This window comes from Eulemur rufifrons, chromosome 29 (genome assembly GCF_041146395.1).
Source record: "Eulemur rufifrons isolate Redbay chromosome 29, OSU_ERuf_1, whole genome shotgun sequence".
NCBI classification, from domain to species: domain Eukaryota; kingdom Metazoa; phylum Chordata; class Mammalia; order Primates; family Lemuridae; genus Eulemur; species Eulemur rufifrons.
Window position 1 is genome coordinate 87,411,718 of NC_091011.1, and position 23,387 is coordinate 87,435,104.

Here is a 23,387-nt window from a genome sequence, read left to right on the forward strand (position 1 = left end):
AAAGAACAAAAATTCCCCAATGATTCTTCAGGGGTGATCCTCTTTGTGTCACAATGTTGCAGAAAATAGCACGTCTCTAAGGCCACCAGCTTAACAACATAACTCGGAACTCCACGGACAGAGCACAAGTGGTAACAGAAGAAACTTCCAGGAAGACTTCTCCTGAGTAAATAAAGGCTATTACAAACAAAAATAAATAGAGCACTAAGATGGCCAACAAAGTAAAATGCAAGAAAGAAGCAACTACCAAGACACCAAGTAAGATAAACTTTTAAAAATGAATAATAGGATTTAAAAGGGCTAGAGACCCAGAATATATGAAGAACTAAAATCACAATGAGATAAAATTTCACATTCCTTGTATTGGCACAAATTTTAAAAGGCTGATGATACCAGTTGGCAAGGACATAAAGCAAGAGAATGCTCATATTCTTCTGATGAGAGTCTAACTTGGCAAATATGCTTTGAAAAACAATTTGGTATTATCTCATAAAATTTAAGTATGAAAATTCCACTACTCTATACCTAGGGAAACTCTTTTACATGTACACAAAGAAGCATGTACCAAAATGTTCAAAGCATTATAGTTCAATAACAAAACGCTAAAAACAATCTCAATTTTAATAATAAGAAAATTGATATGTAAATTTTTAACATTCATACAAAAGAAAGCTACACATTTTAATGAATCAGAGTAGTCCCTCTCTAAAATTTGTGGGGCCCAGAGCAAGGCTATGAACGGAGGCCCATGTATTATACAAATATCTAAATATTTAACAGTTAAATAAAATATGTTCTATCTTCCTATCATAACAAATATACTTTCATAACAACCAGGAAGGCCAAGTTTGAATTTAGAGTTCATGGACTCCTCTGAGTTCTATAATAGAATATTGCAGAGGGGAAGAAGTCAGCCCTGTTCCCCAACTTCTCTTCCCATTGCTCTCTTCCTACCCCGGGCTCTGTCTCACACTGCTAGCCTGTCACACGGAGGCAACGGACACACTAGTCTGTACGTGCAAATTCCTTCCACACGTGGGAAGGCCCAGGGAAGAAGCCCACACAGGCCCCAGCAGTGGGCTTGAGAATTCCAGGGGCCCAACAACCCAGAGCATAGTGTAGAAAAGCAGTGGGGGACACAGGTTTTAGATGGGCACGACTCCTTGGTCCCACAGACTCCTCGAAAAGTGGGCAGGGATAGAACTGGAGGGGAGGCCAGAACCAGGATCGGTAAAGCACAGAGCCCAGGGCAGAAGTCTATTTTGCCCAGGCCTCAAAGTGGTATAGAAATAGAGTCCTGTATGTTAGGAGTGAGTCTCAGAATTATCATGTCGAGCAAACAATAGCAAATAGAGCAAATATTTGCACTTTCAGTATTGACATCATCTGTAGGTTCGCAGGTTTGAAAACAGGCAGAACAGTTCTAAATATTGCTTAAAAATACCATACACAAATATGTAGGAAAATAATAGATGGATAGAAAAAATAAACACCAACTACAAAACAGCATTTACCTCTTGTTACTATCTCTACAAAAGGGAGATGACCAAGGAAGAGAATTCAGGCAGGTTTAACTGTCATATTCTATTTTTTAAGTTGATTTGTGCGTATACAGATATTCATTGCATTCTTTCTATATTTTCATAAGACCTAAATATAATATATAAAATATATTTTTTTCACAAGACTTATCGCATAACTTTAGTGAGAAAATTCTTTTTAAATTAAAACAATCATGCCATTTCATACCTTTCTAATTGGCATAAATAAAAAAAGTCTGATAACACCAAATGTTAGTTGACTAGAAAATAGGGAAACTGGGACACTCAAACACAAAAGTACAAATTGGCACAACCACTTTTAATACTAATTTGTCAGAATCTGGAAAAGTTGAAGCTGTGCAAGCATTCAACCCAGAAATTTTACTTCCTAATGATCTACTTGGAAAAGCTCTTGCTGTGAGCACCAAGAGACACCTACATGTATATTCTTAGCAGCATGATTTGTTGCAGCAAAAGACTAGAACTATAACAAATATACATTATTGGGGAAATAGGTAACTGAATTGTGGTATAAATCATATGATGAAATACGAATCAACTGTTTAAATGAGTAAAATAGGCCCTTATGTATCAATATGAACAGATCTCTGAAACATAACATTGAGTAAAAATTCTACAACACATAAAACAATACTGTATTTTGTATATGGATACAAATATATGAGGGCCGTCTGGAAAGTATCCAGCCACATATTATGAAAAATATATTAACAATAGCTGGATACTTTCTGGACAGCCCTCATATGCCTGAGATGGCTGGGTGCAGTGGCCCAGGCCTGTAATCCCAGCACTTTGGGAGCCAAGGTGGGAGGATCACTTGAGGATAGGCATTTAAGACCAGCCTGGGCAACATAGCAAGACCCTGTCTCTACACAAAATGAAAAAAATTTAGCCAGTCATGGTGAGGCGCACCTGTAGCCCTGGCTATTTGGGAGGCTGAGGCAGGAGGATTGCTTGAGCCCAGGAGTTCGAGGTTATGGTAAGCTAAGATCACACCACCGTACTCCAGACTGGAAAACAAAGTGAGATTCTGTCTCTAAAAGAAAAAAATTAAAACTAATAAATATATATGTGAGGTAATTATAAAATCATGGAAGGTCAGGATTCACACCATGATTCAGAATGCTGCTGGGGAAGGAGGGGAATGAGACTGGGGAAGAGAAAAATAATAACCTTAGGCCTGTTATGATTGTTTATTTTATTTTAAAAGAGAAGAAGCCAAATTGAAAAATGTAAACATTTATTCATTCTTAGTTATAAGCTTCTTATATTATATATCCTTTTATATAATATAATTTCTGTTGTATATTCAGAGTACATATACTCTAATGCTTATTATGTTAATCTTTGTGCTTTTCAGTATTTTTTTCAATTTATGAAATAGTCAACTAGTCCTCTTCCCATCTAGCCACCCCCACCCAGAGTTTCAATTAACCAAAAGGGAAAGGCACACAAACAGGAAAGAACCCAGAGGAAACACCCACATTGGCAGAAACCACAAAGCAAGCAGAAGACAGTCTGCTTTAAACAGTTAAACAGAAATCATGCTTGCAAAAAAAAAAAAACTTGAATTAATAACTTCATATGGCTACTGGACAATGGCAGTAGCTAGTTAAGAAGTCATTCAAATCTGGGTTCAAATACCAGCTCTGCTAGCTACTAGCTATGTGACCTTCAGTAAATTTCTAAAGAGCTCTACGCCTGAGATTCCTTACATTAATGATGGAACTTATAATACCTACCTCAGGAGCTATGGTAAACACTAACTTGGATATTATCTCTAAACCGCTTATCATACTCAATAAATGGTGATTATTTTTGTGCCAGAACTGGGGTTAGAACTCCATGTATGGGCATATATTTCAGCAAAGCAAATAGAAATATCCAAAGCAATGCACCAAAAAAAATAATTGTCCAACATCGAAGCAAGCCCTGTTGTTGACTAAAATGTATAACTAAAAGCATCACAAAAGGAAAGACAGGAACCACAGACAGATAGGAGAAATTCCATCTATAAATTGTAGTACTACATCAGTATGGAGATTTCTCAAAGAACTAAAAGTTCATTCAATCCTGAAATCCCACTACTGGATATCTACTCAGAGGAAAAGAAATCATTACATCAGAAGGCTACCTACACTCATACATTTATCACAGTGCAGTTCACAATTGCAAAGACATGGAATCAATCTAAGTGCCCATCAACTGATGAGTGGATAAAGAAAATACGGCATATATATACCATTGAGTACTACTCATTGATAAGAAAAATGAAATAATGTCTTTTGCAGCAACTTGGATGGAACTGGAGGCCATGATCCTAAGTGAAGTTACTCAGGCACAGAAAAATAAATGATGCATTTCTCACTTATAAGTGGGAGCTAAACTATGGCTATACAAGGGCACACAGAGTGGTATAATGCACATTGGAGACTCACAAGGGAGGAGGGTGGGAGAGAGTGAGGAATGAAAAAGTACTTATGGGGTACAATGTATACTACCGGGGTGATGGGTACACCAAAAGCCCAGACTGTACCACTATCCAATATATATATGTAATGGAATTCAACTTGTACCCGCTAAATCTATTAAAATTAAAAAAAAAAAAAAAAGAAAAAAAGAAAAGGGACGTCAAGGAAAGAATAAATTATCCAAAGAATAAACAAAAAAATTATAGTACTATAGATGAAATTTTGTAAGTCTAGCAAAATGAAAATTGTCCCATCATAGAGACCAGTTTACTGAACTGAATAGTAATCTCACCATGGGTATCAATTGGACTCTATTAACCAGTAATCCACAAAGAAAGTCCTTAGACTCACAAGTGGGAAGTTTTAGAAGACAAAGTTTTATAAGTTGCTAAGAGGAGAATATTTAAAAAGCATACTTGGGGTGGGGAGGACATGTTTTCTAGGTTCTGAGGAAAAAAAAAATTCTCCCAGAGGTCCTTGTTAGCATACTTTATATATTAATGAATTAAAAGTTTGTGATTCCCAAATTCAAAAGTGATGTAAAAGGAAATTAAAAATATGGCTAGACCAATAAATGTAGAAAATAAAATTTTATCACTCTACTTAAAAAAAAAAATTTAATGAATTCTCTAGAGGGTCTGTCCAAACTTGTATAGGCCAAATAATCTCTGTATCATATGTACTCTTATAAAATATAGAAAAATGCAGGTTAATGGCCCAGTTAATGAATTTAAAAGACTGATGTTTCAAAACAGGCAAAAATATACCATAATAAAACCATAAAACTAAATTTCTAAACATATTGTGTACACAATAGGTTGAAACAAAGTTTCTAAATATACCAGGTATGTAACATATTGAATAGAAACAATTATGAATTATGTCTGTATAGGCTTTTCTTCCTGAAAATACCAGTTGGATTTACAAGACAATCAAGGAAATTTGAATACCAACTTGATATTAGATGATAATAAAATTGTGATTTTTTAAAAAAAAAAGTGATCATTGTATTATGTTAATAAAATATTGTCTTTATCTTTTAGAGATACTAAAGTACTTACAAAACAAATGATCACCGTGATTTGCTTTTAAAATAACACCTTGAGGTTGGGGATGAGGATAGAGAAGGGAAAATAAATGAAACAAGACTGGCCATGTTTTGAAAACTGTTGAAATGAAATGAGGGGTACGTAGGATTCATCATTTTCCTCTTTCTCCTTTCGACTATATTGAAAATATCCATAATAAGAAATTAAAAGATAAAAAGCATATGTATTTAAAACTAAAGGTCAACACTAGTTGGTGAGAAATTTTTCATAACAGAACAGATAAGAACAGAAAAAGATAACAATCTTTCCAAAGCTGTTGTTATTCAGTATAGTGCTAGAATGTGCTAGAACGGTCCTCCGTTTTCTATGCTCCACCCCCATTTTTCTTTGCCTCTTTCTTTATTTCTTCAGTTGTCAGTGACTTAGATGACTTCCTCTATACACAAAACAGATTTTCAAATTGTTGCCTCAAAACATACTAAGTATTTAAATAAGGAAACATCAAGAATGCACTTTTTAAGTTTTAGAGTGATCGGAAAGGATTTTTGCTCTAAACAGATAAATTTTTTAAAAAATATTATCTCATCTAATCCATTTAAAACACTAGTCTTTTGTGTTTTATTACACACATATTGGGGATGAATGACAGAGTGTTCTGTTGAGTGCATGATCAAAAGTTTTGATGACCATCATTTTGGATACTGGGACACCACTTAAACTTTTTAAGAGGCCGGTCTCGGTAGCTCACGCCTGTAATCCTAGCACTTTGGAAGGCCCAGGCAGGTGGATCACTGAAGGTCAGGAGTTCAAGAGTAGACTGAGCAAGAGCGAGACCCCGTCTCTACTAAAAAATAGAAATTAGCTGAACAACTAAAAATATATAGAAAAAATTAGCCGGGCATGGTGGCCATGCCTGTAGTCCCAGCTACTGGGGAGGCTGAGGCAGGAGGATCGCTTAAGCCCAGGAGTTTGAGGTTGCTGTGAGCTAGGCTGACTCCACAGCACTCTAGACTGGGCAATATAGAGTGAGACTCTGTCTCAAAAAAAAAAAAAAAAAAACTTTTTAAGGATGGACAAAGTGTGAAAACTATTGAGAAAAATAATTGAGCAACAGTACACAGGGACACAAAAGATGGGAGGAAAAACAATGGCCTGAGAGAAGCATTCATTAATTCAAGGTGTCATTCATTCAGAAATGGGAAAGAGGAATTGGTCAGAAATGGAATGAAAAACTCCGCAAAAAGGACTTGGTGATGAACGGCTTGTGGAGGAGGAGAAGGATTAACAAGTTGGGGAACAGGTCAGAGACCCCGCCTGGGGGGAAAGAGATGAGTTTGACCGGTGGGGACAGGATGGGGACAGGATGCTCGGTGCAGCTGCTCCGCAGACACAGCGAGGAAGCACCAGGCTCAGCAGGGGGGCCTGCGCAGCAACGTGCGCCTGGAGGCCATCTTGTTGGATGTGACAGTGGAACCCACGGAAGGGAGCGCTCTTAGAGAGGGATTTGGAAGACAACTGCATCAAAAGGCTTAACGGAAACCTTGGACCAGACGTATATTTGTGGCAAAAAAGAGCAAATGCAAACACAGAAGCAGATGCCTGGGATGTAAGCTATGTTAAACCGATTTAAGAGCGTGGTCCCACGAGGGGGTGGTGGTCGACGGTGCGGGCCACCGAGGAGAGACACGTGGAAGGGGCACCAGGAGAAGCTGCTACATCTTTGGCGACCTTGAAGAGGACCATTCCGGTCAGGTGTGCGGACTGGCTCCAGACACCAGGAAAGTGGTGACGAGGAATGAAGGCGGCGAGGAAGGGAGAGCCAGGCAGAGACCGCAGCGCGCCGCGGTGGACACGGAACGGGGTGGCGGGCGCGGCTGGGGTGCGGGAAAGACCACAACACGTCTAGGGGAGAAGGCAGTGGAGAGGGAAAGACTCAAGATACCAGAGAGCGGAGGCATGTCCTTCGTTCTCAAACCTGCCCCCCACTTTTCTAGGCCCTGGCTTGCCCCAAAGTACTTTATTTTTCTGATTCTTACGGGCGGGGGTTGGGGGGTAGGGGTGGAGATTTAGCCTGGTCTCCGCCAGGCACTGTCGCTTTAGCCATGTTCAAGGAAAGGTCTGGAGGCGCTAGAAGGAAGGGAAACGAAAGGGTAGAAGCGCGGGCCCAGCTGGGGCTCCCCAAGGGGAGCGGAGAAGGGAGCAGCTGGAGGGAGAGGCCGTCAGGTGCTGGGTCCCGGCGAGGGCGCGCCCCTCCCCGAGCAGCTGCCTCAACCGTCCGCCCCGACCGGGGCCACGGGAAGCCACCCCTCCCTCCCGGGGCACTCACCGGTCCGACTGCGAATAGTTGCACCGGCCCAGCAGATTGAGCTTGCAGAGATGCAGGTTATCGCAGGGTCTCTGGCAGTACTTGCGACGGCAGACCCGGGCTCGAGTGTTGGCCACCACGGACCGGGTGACCCCGGCACTACTGCCTGTCTTCAACACCACGAAGCGGTCGGGCCCGGCCTGCTTCAGCAAGTCGCGGAGCTGCGCCTCAGGGAGCTTGATCTCCTTGAGCAGCTCGTCCAGGGCCATGCGGCCCCCGTGGGCGCACAGGATTTTGGTGATGAAACAGCACACCTCCGGGTCCGCCATGGCGCGCGCGATGTGCAGGCTCCTCCGGGGCGCGGGACTCGGCTCTCGGGAAAATCGAAACTTACAAGTGTCCGGGGGGGCGGGCGCGGGCGGTGCTGCTGCTGGGCGCGCCCTGGGCAGGCGAGTGCGCGCTCTGCGCCGCCGTTAGCTGGGCGCCGCAGTTTCGGTTTCCCGCTCGGCTCTCTGGTCGAGAGGTCAGCTCTCACCCGCCAGGTCCTTGCGTCAGATGGAAAGTCAGCTGCGACGGCAGCCGGGTAGAAAGGAAGTGAACAAGCGCGGGCAAATCTGCCGGCGACCGCAGCGACCGCCCCGCTGGCCTCCTCCCGGTTCTAGGCTCGGCGAGGGTGAGGTGCCCTAGCGGGGCTCCGCGAGGCTTCTTCGGAAAGAAGAGGAACTAGAATGATCGTGGGTCGCTGCTGGAGTTTATATAAGCCCGTCGATAGGGGCGGGCGACGCAAGCCTTGAGAGCCCTATTGAGGAAGTCCTCTAGTTCCCCAGCCTGCCAGTTCCCGGAAAGAAAGGAGCGCTTTCTGCGAGCAGGGCGCGCTGCCTCCAGTTTCGTGAATCTTCCCAACAACTGCACGAGATAGGTATTACAGTCACTCTGTACTGGAGGAAGTAACTTGAACAAACAAGCCCTACCATCAAGTGGAAGCCCGATGTCACCAAGGTTCCCAAAATCTAAAATCGCGGTCCACTTGGTCCAGAACCTATGTGCAACGTTCTCCTACGCCACCGTGCCCTCTTAAAGAACAACGATCATTATTCTACCTTTTTTTTGCCTTCCCACGGGCTTTCTGAAGAACCACTTCTTGGCCCATTCTTGCCTACCTATAACCGCTAACATGGGGGCCCCAAACCACTGCTCAATCCCCTAACAGCAAGAAGTCACCGACGGACATGCCTAGACATAACCCAAGAGTTAAGATCAGTTCCTCTCGAGATATTTGGACAAGAACCTGTCCCCCTGGGGACCCACTCAGACCCCCAGAGTTGGCATAAAGATTGTTTTTAAGTGAAAACACTTGACCTACAGAAGATGTTGAGAGAAATCTCGTTGGAACTTCCTGTGCCTGACTGAAGCAGAGCCTCCAGAAAATGCAGTGCCTTAACTGCCTTTCGGAATATTCAGTGCCAGGGAGACAGACCTCCCGTTACCAGTAGCATCAAAAAGCCCAGTGGAACCTTCCATACTCTCCTACTGAAGCCCTAAAAACCTCCCCTTTGTTAAGCTGAGATGCAGAAACCTTTGCTTTGGACTATTCCATGAGTTTTCTGTTCCTGGAAGCTCCTTCCTGCATGTGTACACTTTGTCTTTTCTCCTTAATCTGTCTATTGCCAGTTAATGTGTAGGTCCTCAAACACAGGACACAACTTGGAAGATGAAAAAGTTTTTCCTCCCAGCACCACCAAATAAAGTAAATGTATCATTGATAAGATAGGAAAAATACCTTTTAAAAAAATAATAGAATCTGGTTGCCAAATCAGAATTTTTTAAAAATAATTAATGAGAATTCTTCTTTTGTGTGGTCATTCATGATAGATGAACAGTGTCTTTCAGCAATAGAGTACTTGGTTATGGAAACCAGCCAAACATGGGGCCCACATAGAATCATCTGACTTCTCATTCCCTCTGGCTGCTGCTTCTATAGTTGTCTTTTAATCCGTTTGGCCTTCTTTGTGGTCTGACAGGTTCCCAGGGACCTTTTATTATCAAATCAACTAAGTTCAACATGTTTATTGACTGTCTTCTCTGTGGTCCTTACGGAAGAAGTTAGTCACTCTGAACATGAAGAAGTTTAAGAGATAGTCCCTGCACTCAAGGAGCATGTGTTTAGGAAGACACACACAAAAAATTGACATATAAGAGAATCAGTGGTTAAATGCTGCAATGGGTATACAGAAGATTAGCAATGAAGAGTCCAGTCTGGCTAGAGTGGTTGGAGTACAGCTGTAAAAATCTCCCTCAACTTAAAGCCATGAAAAATGATTTAAGGAGTTGTGGGAAGGAAACGGGAGACACTTTGGGAAACTTTGAAATGTGTGCTCTCACAGATTGGGTTCTCCAGGAAGGAGACCAGGACATGGAATTGTGGAGGCTAAAGCAACTCCATCCCGGATGCTGATTAACCCCTGTTCTGGGAATGCCCCTAGATTTCTACTCAGGCAGATTCACAGAGCATTCTTGCCTTTCTCTGAGGGGTCAACTTTGATTGTCCCTGTGCTGTATAAACATTGGGTCTGGGGGGGTGATGGCTCAGGGATCCAACTGTCTCATGGCCTCCCAGGACATGGATTCTGTTTGTAAGTCACTATTAAATGTTACTTCCTGAGAAGCTGGATATGTCAGCCTCTTTCTTCAGCCTCTCAGCTTTCTCAGACTTTAGGGGTAGGTTTGCATAGACCTGCCCACCGTGGAACAGAGTTAAAAGGGCAGAAGATTTCCTGGAGTATAACATCAGAGAAAGTCAAGGGAAGAAGCATAGTTGGTTGGCAGGAGCTGTCAGACTTGAATACAGACCTGACAAAGTCTTGGTACTGAAAGTTCAGCACTTGTCCCTGGGGCTACATCAGAAAAACAAGGACAAGTGGTTGAGGAGAAGGAAAGGGAGGCTTGCTAATTTGCCAGTACATGAAGAAAAGGCAGTCTCCCATCTTAAAGTACCATTTTCCTATCTATAAGCAGAAATACAGAGTTTTAAAGGGGCTGGGGGGGGTTATTCAGCTTTAGGCAATTGCTGTTAGCTACAGTTGATGGTCCTGATCCATCCCATCTCCAGGGAAGACAATCTGGTGACCTTCTCCTTGGACAATTCCATTGAGCCATTTCCTGTGACACAAAGAACAAAGGATACTCTCTTGTCCCTCCTGACCACTGGCCTCAACCACTGACCTCAGGCAGGGATGCAGGTTATAAATTCCAAAAAACAGTAGGGGAGGTTTTAAAGAGAGCTTGTAAAATATTTTTACCCTTTTCTAGGCTGTTCCCTCTGTTACAGTCTCCACCAGCCCAATAGGATGCTCTGGAGCAGGAGTCCAGCTTTGGGAAGAAAAGGCTAGGCCCTTGTACCACTGCCTTGCTCAGTCATTGGTGGGGGCCACCCGAGAAGTGGATGACTTCAGCTCAGATGCTGAAGTGGATCCTAAAGGAGCCAAAGCTGGAGGCTATCAGCTAGACATATTCTTTGAAGCTGGGCAGCAAGCCCTGGCTTAAAGGGGACCTGAATGCCACACTGTGTCAGCTATAGTCCACCCTTTGCACCATTAGTATTCAGAGAACAGCTCTTTCAGAGCCACTCTTCCTGTGAGGAAACTTACAAGAGCAAAGATAATGGAATGAACCCCTTAGCCCCTGTCACTGCAATTGGCCTCAAGGCCACAACTGGTCATCATCATGTCTCTCCACCACTGTCCATTCAAATTCCTTTCACCCTTACTATCACCTCAGCTGCTCCTGGTAGCTCACCTGGTTGGGTGCCCCAGACCCTCATTTCTAAAGGGTCTGAGCACATTCTCAGGCCAGGCTTTCTGCTCTTGTCTTGTCCATTCTCAGTCAAAGGAGTTGGGCAAAGGAGTACCAAAAGGCACCCAAACAGGTCACCAGAATTCCACACATATTCCACCCGCCCTCGTTGTGTAACAGCACCCCACCTCCTTCTGCTGACCAGCATCAATTACCTCTGAGAAGATGGCCATTCCTTCTCTTATCTGCTAGTCTCTGACCATTAGGAGGCCAAAGTACCTGGTCACAGCCATCACTGTAGTCCAGTGGGACCTCTCCTGTGTGGTCAGACAAGAGTGTGCCCCTTTTGGGAACCAGGACTTCTAACACTGCAGATCCCAGTTTTGTGGGGCAGAAAATCCTAGCGGGTCATTGGAAGGATGGTAAGTGGGGCCACTCAGGCTTCTGCTCATTCTTTCTAGACCCATATATTCTTTCTGCTGGGGACACAGCACCATACTAACTTGTCTGATTCAAGGCATATACCACAAAGTGCTGGAAGATATGTCATTGTTGTAGTGTGACACCTTCATGCTGGTGCTTCAGCTCCATCTTTCACCGGCCATTCCAGTACTTTATCCAGTAGCTTCTGGATGGTGAGGTGTGTGATACCGCCAGTGGATCTCATGTTCATGTGCTCACCCCCTCCACTTCCTGTGCCATGGAGAGAGTCATTGGTCAGGTGCTCTGCTATGTAGGATTCCACATCTGTGGATCAGGTAATCTTTAAGGTCCCAGAGAGTGGTGATGCTAAGGCCCTGCGGGGAAGAAAGGAAACCCCACATCCTGAATAAGTGTCTATTCCTGTGAGAGCAAACCATTGGCCCCTCCAGGACCACAGGGGCCCAGTGTAGTCTACTGGTCACCAAGTAGCCTATTGGTCTCCTTAAGGAAGAGAGCTTAGCATTGGTCTTTATGGCTGGCAGATTGGACAGTCAGAGGTGGCAGTAGCTATATTCATTTTGGCAAGTAACAGTCTATGCTATTAGGTTCTGACATCACTTTCATCTCTACTTCCATGGCCTCTTTGTTCAGATACCCACCATGTAGCAGTAGGGGATGGGGCTTTTCACAAAGGCTGGTCAAGTTATTTTGTCTAGTTGACACATCTTCTGTGGTAGATACTTGTGGGCTTTAACATGTGATACAAACAACTTCCCACTTGTGCCACTTCCATATGTCCACCCATAATCCTCCACCCCAGACCTTCTTGTCTCTGATTTTCCAAACTTTTTCTTGTAGGCTCCCATTCCTTCAGCCAGACCACTATCACTGCCCATGAGTCCGCATATGTTCTAACCTGGGCCGTTCTCCATCCATACAAAGTGGATGACCATGTGCACATCTCAAAGCTCCTCCCATTGGGGAGATTTTCCCTCACCACTGTTTCTCAAGGGCTTCCCTGAGTGAGACTGTAATATAGCTGCCATCCATTTCTAGTTTGTACCCACATGCTGAGCTAACCCATCCATACGCCAAGCTTTGCCTTTTTCCTTCCTCCTTTAGCTGGTTATATGGGACCCCTTCATAGGTGAGGCTTAAACATGCTCAGAACACTTATATTAGCCTACAGTTGAAGGAAAATCCCTGAACACAAGCGTATTTTATAATAAGGTATTGGATACCTCATATAACTTATTGAATGCACTGTAGAGTATAGTATTGTTTACTCATGTGGCTGACGGAGCTGTGGCTTGCTGCTGCTTCCTGGCATCCCAAGAGAGTATCGTACTGCACATCACTAGCCTGGGAAAAGATCAAAATTCAAAGTGCGGTTTCTACCAAATGCATACCACTTTCGAACCATAGTAAGGTGGGAAAATCCTAAGTTTAGGACCATCTGCACTTTGTTGACTACCCATCTATGTTTTTCCTAGACAAATTCTGTTCTATCCACAATCTCTACTCTATAAGTCAGGTCCCATTGGCTGCCACTCTGATTTTGTCATTACAAACCCCTAAGAGCAAACCACATTCTGCCCTTAAGTGCCATCCTCTGATGTATGGCTTCAGGGCCTTTTCAAACCGATTGCTATCAGAGAGCCAAGTCCAGGACCTCTCCTCCCACCAGTTATGTCCTAGTGGGGGAAGCACCACCGAGCTCTTGGCACTGCTGGCATCCCTCTCACCAGTACATTCCTGATAGCCTTGATGAATGTGGCTCCTTGAGCCATCCTGTGGGGCATAATCCTCTGGTGGGTGTTCTGGACTAAGATGATATATCTTTTTCAGCATTTTCACTTTTCTGAATCTTCTAATCCTTTCCTCTACTGTGTGACACAGCAATTTAGGCATTTCAACCTTACTCTTCATGAGCCATCATTTTTCTAGGCTTTGAGGAGTCACCCTAGCAGCAATTGTGTAACATCCCCTGGACTGCACCAGGATGCTAAACCTTGTGTCCTGAGAGTGTGCCCCTAAGTCAATAAATTCTCCTATATACATTCTTACAGTCCAACTCACTTGCTAGAGCAGTTTTCTCAGAATGAAAGGTTAGAAATCAAGTATGGATAGAAAAGAAATAGAACGATTAATTGATTATAGATCATTCATTTTAGAAGATTGACAAGGAAAGGGAAAGGAAGAGATAGCTCAGGTAACTAGAGGAGGAGCTTTTTTGTTTTGATTATTAATCACCCTTGTTTTTTATTGCTTTATTTTGTTTATTGTTATTGTTTATTATTTTATTTTCTTTTTCTTTGTGACCTTGTTTGGAAATATGTTTATTATTGTTTTACTGGAAGATCTGGGCATATATGAAAGAAATACATTTGAGGAGAGTGTAAAGCAAAGTTGCTAGGGGACATTCGGGTGATACCTAGCTATATGGATCAGTTGAACCACCATTCGGAGAGGGAAGCAAAACACACACATGCTGCGATGAGTCAGCTATGCTAAGTCATAGAAATTAAAAGTACATAAACATTAGAGGGTTGAGTCAGATGGAATGTCCAAAGTCCATGCCAAACAGGTGTTCTACAAGAGATACAGGAGTCGAAAGAGGCATTAGTCAAATGATCAGAGAGCTGGGGCAGAGTGGAAGTCGAGGGGCAGGCACAGGGGTTCCTTAGATTGAACCTGCACCACAGCAAGGTGCCCTTGGAAGAACTAAGCTGGGAACTGTAGGAATAAGTGGAGGAGTTAACTTTAGAGTGGAGAAAGGCCATATCCCTCTATGAGGATAAATTTACACACTTTGCTTTGGTGGTGTTAAAATTAGGAACTTGCCGGGGCAGTGGTGCACCTGTAGTCCCAGCTACTCTGAAGGCTGAGATGGGAAGATCGCTTGAGCCCAGGACTTTCGGGCTACAGTACACTATGCCAATTGGGTATCTAACCTCCCAGGAGCTGGGGACCACCAGGTTGCATCAGGATGGGTGAACCTTCCCAGGATGGAAATGGAGGTCAAAACTCTCGTGCTGATAAGTAGCGGGATCACACCTGTGAATAGCCACTGCACTCCAGCCTGGACAATACAGTGAGACCCTGTCTCTAAAAAAAAAAAAAAAAAAGAGGAACCTCAGGCTACAAACTTTCTTCCAGTAACCCTAAAAAGAGGAACTGCAGGCTACAAACTTTCTTTCAGTAACCCTAATCTGAGGGCAGAGGAAATGGGGGTGTAGTAATCCAGAGCTGGGGTTAACTTGGTGGTGAGGGCCTGATGTGGTAGCCAGTGGGCTCCCAGAGAGTTTCGCCACCAGATAGTTGAAACCTGTGCACCCTTCCACATTGAATAGGACTGATCTATATAATCAATAGGACATATTAGAAATGACAGTGTGACTAGGTCATAAAAAATGTTGTGACTTTGCTCTTTGCTCTCTCTTGTAGCCCTGGCTCTGGGGAAGCCAACTGTTATTAATATCTTGTGTGGGCCAGGTGTGGTGGCTCACACCTGTAATCCTAGCACTCTGGGAGGCTGAGGTGGGAGGATCACTTGAGCTCAGGACTTCAAGACCTGCCCGAGCAAGAGTGAGACCCTGTCTCTACTAAAAATAGAAAAATTATCCAGGTGTAGCGGTGTGCGCCTGTAGTCCCAGCTACTCAGGAGGCTGAGGCAGGAGGATCGCTTGAGCCCAGGAGTTTGAGGTTGCTGTGAGGTAGGCTGATGCCACAGCACTCTGGCCCCAGGTGACAGAGCAAGACTACATCTCAAAAAAAAAAAATATATATATATATATATACACACACACATATATCTACATATATCTTGTGTGGACACTCAAGCAGCCCTAGGGAGAGGTCCATGTGGCTAGTAACTGAGCCCTCCCACCAACAGCCAGCACTAACTTGCCCAGTATGTGGGTGAACCAGTCGGAAGGGGATTGTTCAGCCCTAGTCAAGACAATTACATGACTGTAGCCACAACTGATAGCTTGACTGCATCCTCACAAGACTCTGAGCCAGAACCACCTAGCTAAGCCACTCAGCAGAAACTGTGAGAAATAAGAATGTTGACTGCTTACCTTATATTGCTTCTCACTTATAAATGATGTCAGGTGAGTCTTAAGCAAATCAGTGAGGTGAGTTTTATTACTTCTGTTTACAGAGAAGAAAACAAAAACTCAGTGGCAGAGGCATGATCCAAATCTAGGTTTTCCTGACCTCAAAGCATACAATGCTATGTCATGTTCAGTTCTTGCTAGTGGCTGCCTTCAGCACTAGGGTATGAAGTGAATGCGGCCATCTCAGGATCCAGCACATCAGTAGCTGGTTGATATAGGATATTCTTCCTCTCAGGTGCTCCTCAGTGGAACACCTGATATTTATCCTGTTTACATCTTATTATGTTTATATTGCCTTCTGATTTCTCAATTATCTTTCTGCCAAATAAACATTTACACTAACAATCAAAAGTTGAAAATTATTTTTTACTGTATCTTCACATAGACAAAGCCACTTAAGTTTTTGTTTGTTTGCTGCTCTTTGGGTTTTTTGTTGTTGTTGTTCTTCTTCTTCTTCTTTTTAGAGACAGTGTCTCACTCTGTTGCCCTAGCTGGAGTGCAGTGGCGTGATCATAGCTCACTGAAGCTTCAGACTCCTGGGCTCAAGCGATCCTCCTGCCTCAGCCTCCCAAGTAGCTGGGACTACAGGCGCGTGCCAACATGCCCAGCTATTTAATAATTTCTTAGTTTTTTGTAGAGATGGTTGGGAGGGCAGTGAGAGTGGGGAGGGAGGTGTCTCTCACCATGTTACCCAGGCTGGTTCCAAACTCCTAGCTTCAAGTAATCCTCCTGCCTCAGCCTTCCCAAAGTGCTAGGATTACAAGTATGAGCTACTGAGCCTGGCCCCACTTAATTTTAACTGGTATAACTGCAAGTCACCTATTATGTTGAAATAAATATCAGCTCCCATGCCTTTAACTCATTTCAGTCAAAATTTGGCCCATAAAGGAGAATTTGTTGAGTTTTCAAATACATTTCTCTTTTTAAAAATTTTAGATTATGGAAAATTTCTATGCAAAAGTAGAATGGTATAATAAATTCTCAAGTACTCATCACATAGCTTCAACCATTATCACCTATAGGTTTCTAGGTCTGCCAACTTATAAGTAGTTCAGCCACAACATCTTACCTTTTAGTGCTTGTTAAATCACTTTTTAAAAAGAACCAAAATGTTAATAGGTGTTGTTTCTTAGTTATAAATGTACAGATAATTTACATTTTCTTTATTTTAATTCTCAGATTTTAATTTTTAGTATCGTCCAAAATTTCCACAGTGACTATGAAGTACTTTTGTAATAAGAGAAAGTACACTATTTTAAAATAATTGAAAAATGTATCTCTTTCTTTCTTTCTTTTTTTTTTTTTTTTTTTTTTTTGAGAGAGAAGTTCTTGCTATGTTGCCCAGGCTGGAATGCAGTGGCTATTCACAGGCTCAATCATCGTGCACAACAGCCTCAAACTCCTGGGCTCAAGAGATCTTCCTCCTGTAATCCTAGCACTCTGGGAGGCTGAGGCAGGCGGATCTTTTGAGCTCAGGAGTTCGAGACCAGCCTGAGGAAGAGCAGACTCCATCTCTACTGAAAAAATAGAAAGAAATTAGCTGAACAACTAAAAATATATAGAAAAAATTAGCCGGGCATGGTGGCGCATGCCTATAATCCCAGCTACTTGGGAGGCAGAAGGATTGCTTGAGCCCAGGAGTTTGAGGTTGCTGTGAGCTAGGCTGACGCCACGGCACTCTAGCCTGGGCAACAGAGTGAGACTCTGTCTCAAAAAACAAAAAAAAAAAGAGAGATCTTCCTGCCTCAGCCTCCTGAGTAGCTGGTACTATAGGCACACACCACCACACCCAGCTTGAAAAATGTTTTCTTTAAGGAGTATATTTTCAAATGCTTAATCAAGGAGTCATTATTGTTCTTGTTTAGAACAATAATCATCTCCCCATGAGTCCATATAGTTTACTAAGGGGCAGTGCAATAAAATTTGGTTTTTAAAATATTCTCTTTTTCAAAAGAAGCAATCACTGTTTTAAAAAAATTTTTATAGTAAGGTAGAATATCCGTGAACCTAGTGAACAAAAGAAGAAAAAAAACTAACAACACTCAAATAGAACTGATGAATAAAGTTACTGTGGTTCTGCAGCAGAGAATGGAAGGTTCTTCTTTTGGTGATATATACATTTTTTTCCTTACGGAAAATCCACCCTAGCAAGAAATGCCAAAACTGCATAACATCTTGCATTCCCTCAGCAACTCATGCCCTGGTGGATGACAGAGACATGATTTCCACAGTGGTTTCTAAGGACCTGGAGTCAGTATCACTGTGCATCAGGGCTAAATTAAAGAAACAGAAACTCCAGAATACCTCTCTGAGCTAAGAGCTGGATTATCTTTAAAACAAACAAACAAGACAAGATTTAGTGAGATGCAATTTACATATAATATAATCCAACTGTTTTAAATGTACAATTCAATGCTTTTTAATAAATTTATATAATCATACAGCCATCCTCACAACCCGCATTGTTTTTTACAGTTCCTCAGAAACTACTGCTCTATTGCAACTACAATGAAGTTGCAAGTTCCAGCTTTGCCTGGTATCCATGCAACCAGCTTTTTTGTGTAATATAATTCAACTATACCACGATTATCTACACACACTTGGGGTGAATTACCTGACTTCACCCAAGTTATTAATCAATAAGATTAATCTGTTGTCTGTTCTAATCTTTAGTCTATTTGTTCTGAGGGCTTGACTGGATATCCTCTAAGGTCCCTTTCAGCTCTAATATTCCACAACTGTGATTTTTATGGCCCTTGCAGCCATATTAACTGGGTTGAGGAGTAAGATAAATTAAGCCCTCTAATTAACAATATTTATTACAGTTCCTTATTGTGTAGGTGTGTCTGTGGAAATAATCAAGTATATTTTAGCGCACTCCCGCCTCCTAATGTCAACTCCCTCGGTTCAGCAGAAATTTTCTAAGCTGCTCGCACCAGCCAGAAGCCAAGATAGCACCAGGCGTTTCCATGGAGCCCAAACGCGGTGCAAAACGGAAGTGGTCCTTGAAAATCACTTTCCTAAGAAACGTACCTTTGAAAAACAATGCCATTCTAATTAGTCTTTTCCTAAAGCAAGCTCACAGAGACACAACCAAACTTTCGCTCTCAGCACAGAAAACGACAATCTCTTCTCAAGAGAGAAACTTCCACTTTTCCGTGGCGGAAGCGGAGCGGAACAAAGATGCAGAGGGCACTGGTTCTCCGACGAACTCTTCTCTCGGAAGGACCAGCCTCCCCGCGGGGTTGCCTTGGAGACAGAGCGTGCTGTGTGGATTTGGCTACGCGCTGAGGCGCGGCCTTTGCTGTCTGTCTGTGGAGGGGGCTCAAAGGACCAACACCAAGATGGTTAGTAGCTCTGAATAGTGAGGGAGAACTTTGAGTAGATCCTGGGACTGGCAATTGCAGGTTCCCAGCACACTTCTGGGTAAAGCCTAGGTGTGTCAGCAGCGGGTGATTCTCTTGCCCTCCTCCCTGCGTTCTCGCAGGAGACAGGGATGCAACAGTAAATACCTCGATGCTTTTTCCTCTCATACTTCTCTGTTTCCCCACACCTGCGCCAAGCGTGCGATAGAAAGTAGAGCGAGGGGAGGCTGAGATGACAAAAGCTGTGCGAAAGCATCTCCTGTCGAATTGGAGAAGTTGAGAGTAGCTGTTTGGTTCAGGTCAATTGCAGGGTGATGACCCTTTTAGTAAAATGTCTCACAAAAAGAGTTTCAATAGGCTTCCCGGGGTTCGTTGTTAAGCATTTGACATGTAAATCGTGGAGCCGTCACTCTCAGCTTAAAACTGGTAATGGGAATTGGACGATACAGCTGTCTTTGTTGTTTCTTTCACAGATGCTTTCAAGGGCCAAACCTGCTGTAGGCGGGGACGTGCAGCACACTGACAAGAGAAAGAAGAAAGGTAGGAAGGTTCCAAAACTAGAGGAGCTACTTTCACAAAGAGATTTCACTGGAGCTATTACCCTACTGGAGGTAATGTCCAAAGAAGGTTACTTCATAGAAGGTGAATACCAGACGATAGATGAATGCTTGGGTGAATGCTTGTTGCTATGCTGTTGGAACAGGTGGGTGCATTCTGGGGCTTCTTCCAGGAATTGCCTAAAAATCTAGTCAGATGCAGATTCCAGATGAACTAAAAAAAATAAACTTATTTCTTGAGGGATACTTTTGATTATGTCTAGCCGCATTGATAGTAAATACAACCTGCAAATATGGAGGGATATTTAATACGGTGTCAGTTCACACATTGTTTATCCCAACCCCTGACCAATTTATGCTTTATTCCTATTATGTGTTACAAAATTTTGATCAAATTTAAATAATTCCACCATGCTTATTGTTGAAAATATTGTATCTCCAGAAAGTATTTCAAATCTTTATGGCAGTAGTTCTCACCTTTTAATATGCACTGGAATTATCTAGGGTCCTTACTAAGATGTATATTCCTGGTGATTCTTTAGGTCTGCAGTATTTCTCAGGAATCTGCATTTTAGGCAAGTACTTTAAGTGCTTCTGATATAGATGGTCCAAAGAGACTGCACTTTGAGACACTGCTTTGTGGAAAGCACATGTTATAGAAGGGTAAAGGATTATACCAAAGAATGAAGAGTTTTGGCAGCATGGTCTGGTTATGTTGTGCCACAGTCATTTCTCCAAAATGCTACTTTATTCATATTACTCTGAATCTATCAACAGTAATTGTTTTAATTAATTTTAAGTATATTTTTCAGTCTTCCATGTATAGTCTTATGTTTCTTACTAGTGGTCTGGTATTGAGCACATTGTTTAGCTTTTTTGGTGTCATCTTTACAGTAGGGGATTTGACTTGGAAGGGCTTTCTAGCTCTGGAAATCAGTGGACTGAGTGCCTATGTGTATGTCTATTTTTTGTCAGTCTATTCTTTTCCTCTCTTTTCTTTAAGGCAATGACCACATTTTCCTTATTGCATAATCCCAGATTGCCTTTGCATTGTCAGAAAGGCTCTATTCTATGTTTACTTTCTTAAGTAGCTAGTTGGAGTACCATGCTGCACGGGAATAGAGTGAGAAAAATCTCATGAGCTCTCCTGTGGCTGCAGGGAATTCTTGGGGCAAATTCAAGGAGACCTCAAATAAGAATTTCTCCATACTTAAGACACTATACTCAAATTGACAGCATTTGGTGAGAGGAGGACTTCTAATGTTGTGTAGTTAGATACAGTATTAAATTCTCATCCCAGACAAGAAAGTATCAAAGGGATGTCTTCATCTTATAATGACTAAGGTACCTAAAGTTCTATAGTGATGCTCTGTAAAATATGTATTGGCTCACTACTTGATTTATTACCCTATAGAGTGAAAAAAATCTCATCTTTTGGAATGGTGATTCAGAATCTTCCTTTAAAGTCTCAGTCCTTTCCTCCAAAATAGGACTGAGAAATTCATAAATATTTGTTCATAATGGACATAAATGTGGCCCATCTTTTGAACATCCTTAACTCTTGCAGTCCTGGTAAGCTAGCCTACGCAAGAGTAATAGAAAGATTTAATGGTTTGTCCTCAGTGAAAAGTTATAACCCATTAATAAATATATATGTCTTAATGAGACGTGATTGAAGTGTGAGGTTGAATGCAGTACAGCATACAGGATAAGAACATGGGCTTTGGAGTCAGATGTTACTTTAAGTCCCTGTCACCAGTGGTACTGGCTTTGTGGCCTTGAGTTCATTATTCAACCTTTCTAACCTTCAGTTATTTGGCTTTAAATATTTCACAAGATTCTTCTATTCCTTATATATCATCCAGAATTGTTAGATAACTCAAACACTTTCTTGAGAAAGGTGTTAGTAAATACAGAAGAACAAATGTGAAATACTTGAAAATGTAAATTTCTGTGATAATTAGAAGATAGTTGTACTAAGTCCTAGAGGTAAATGTTTAATTAAACTGTGTATTTTCTTGTTTATATTCTTATATGGCCTATTATTCACCAGTAGCTTAACATAGCATTTGTTTAAAACAGAGAGTTTACTATTCAAAGTACTTCATTTTTTTTCCCCATGAATTTTCAACCTGAAGTTCAAACGTCATGTTGGGGAGCAAGAAGAGGATACTAATTTGTGGATTGGATACTGTGCTTTTCATCTGGGTGACTATAAGAGAGCTCTGGAGGTTAGTAAAAAAAAAAAATTTCTCACATAGGAATACTTAAAATGTTATTAAACTTTGTATTATAATAATGCATGCTGATGGTAAAGTTCAAACAATGCAGAAGGAAACGAAAATGAAAAAAAGTCACTCTATTTGCCTTCCACAATTCTACTTGTTTGTTACTGGAGGCATCCACTGGCACTTTTTTGTTGTATTGCTTCAGAAATCTTCTATATATGTTCCAGTACATACCCTTATCCGAGGCATTGCTTTCTGCAGTTTCAGTTACCTTTCTGTGGTTTCTAACCATGGTCTGAAAACAGGTAAGTACAGTGCAATAAGATTTTTTTCAGAGAGAGTGAGACACGGAGAGCGCAAGCAAGAGCACATTCACGTAACTTTTATTACAGCTTAGTGTTATAATTGTTCTATTTCAACGTATAAACTTTATCATAGGTGTGTACATATAATAAAAAACATATATGGGGTTCAGTACTATTCACAGTTTCAGGTATCCACTGGAGTTCTGAGAATGTATTCACTATGGATAGGGGGGACTACTGTATATGTATCTTTTAATTTCTTAATAGAGTCAGGGTCTTATACCATCTCCTAGGCTAGAGTACAGTGGCACAGTCACAGCTCACTGCAACCTCGGTTCTCCTGGCCTCAAGCGATCTTCCTGCCTCAGCCTCCCAAGTAGCTGGGACTACAGGCATGTGCCACCATGCCCGGCTAATTTTTTCTATATATATTTTTAGTTGTCCAGATAATTTCTTCCTATTTCTAGTAGAGACTGGGTCTCGCTCTTGCTCAGGCTGGTCTTGAACTCTTGACTTTGAGCAATCCTCCCGCCTCAGCCTGCCAGAGTGCTCAGATTACAGGCGTGAGCCACTGTGCCCGGCCTGTATGTCTTCTTTTTTTTTTTTTTTTTTTTTTTTTTGAGACAGAGTCTCACTTTGTTGCCCAGGCTAGAGTGCCGTGACGTCAGCCTAGCTCACAGCAACCTAAAACTCCTGGGCTCAAGCAATCCTCCCGCCTTGGCCTCCCAGAGTGCTAGGATCACAGGTGTGAGCCACCGCGCCCGGCCTGTATATCTTTTTAAGTTAGCATAAATAAAGTATTTCAATTATTTTTCATTTCTGCAGTTTGTTAGCCCACATCAGTATAAATAGGGCGAAAAAAAACAAGTTTAAAATTCTATGAACAACAGCCCTGCTTCAGTATTTAACTTTTTCAGGTGTAGAATAGGTGAGGAGCGTGTAGAATTCTTTAAATGTGAAGTTGCTCAATCTCAGAAAAAATACTATTCCAATATAGAAGAATGGTCCATGGATTTCTTTACTGCCAAAATGAGATCTCTGCTTAATATATATTTCAGGAATATGAAAATGCAACAAAAGAGGAAAATTGTAATCCTGAAGTCTGGGTGAATCTAGCTTGCACCTACTTCTTTCTTGGGATGTATAAACAAGCTGAAGCAGCTGGATTTAAAGGTAATATGGACTCTCTTTGTATCTGATATTCTTCAC

At 42.2% G+C, this 23,387-nt stretch overlaps 2 protein-coding genes across 7 annotated transcripts in view; one reads left to right on the forward strand and one right to left on the reverse strand.

Annotated features, from left to right (window-relative positions):
* The window catches only part of ZC3HAV1 (zinc finger CCCH-type containing, antiviral 1), a 46,404-nt gene extending 38,442 nt beyond the window's left edge, over window positions 1-7,962 (reverse strand). For all 6 annotated transcript variants that reach the window (XM_069462741.1, XM_069462740.1, XM_069462739.1 and 3 more), the window contains exon 1: window positions 7,409-7,962. In XM_069462741.1, coding sequence (XP_069318842.1) covers window positions 7,409-7,716 — 308 coding nt within the window. In that variant the 5' untranslated portion in view covers window positions 7,717-7,962. The remainder of the gene's footprint in view (window positions 1-7,408) is intronic.
* An 11,056-nt stretch (window positions 7,963-19,018) lies between these two features.
* Window positions 19,019-23,387, forward strand: part of IFT56 (intraflagellar transport 56) — a 38,499-nt gene continuing 34,130 nt past the window's right edge. The window contains exons 1-4 of the mRNA XM_069461914.1: window positions 19,019-19,070; window positions 19,562-19,699; window positions 21,784-21,876; window positions 23,237-23,351. Coding sequence (XP_069318015.1) covers window positions 19,068-19,070; window positions 19,562-19,699; window positions 21,784-21,876; window positions 23,237-23,351 — 349 coding nt within the window. The 5' untranslated portion in view covers window positions 19,019-19,067. The remainder of the gene's footprint in view (window positions 19,071-19,561; window positions 19,700-21,783; window positions 21,877-23,236; window positions 23,352-23,387) is intronic.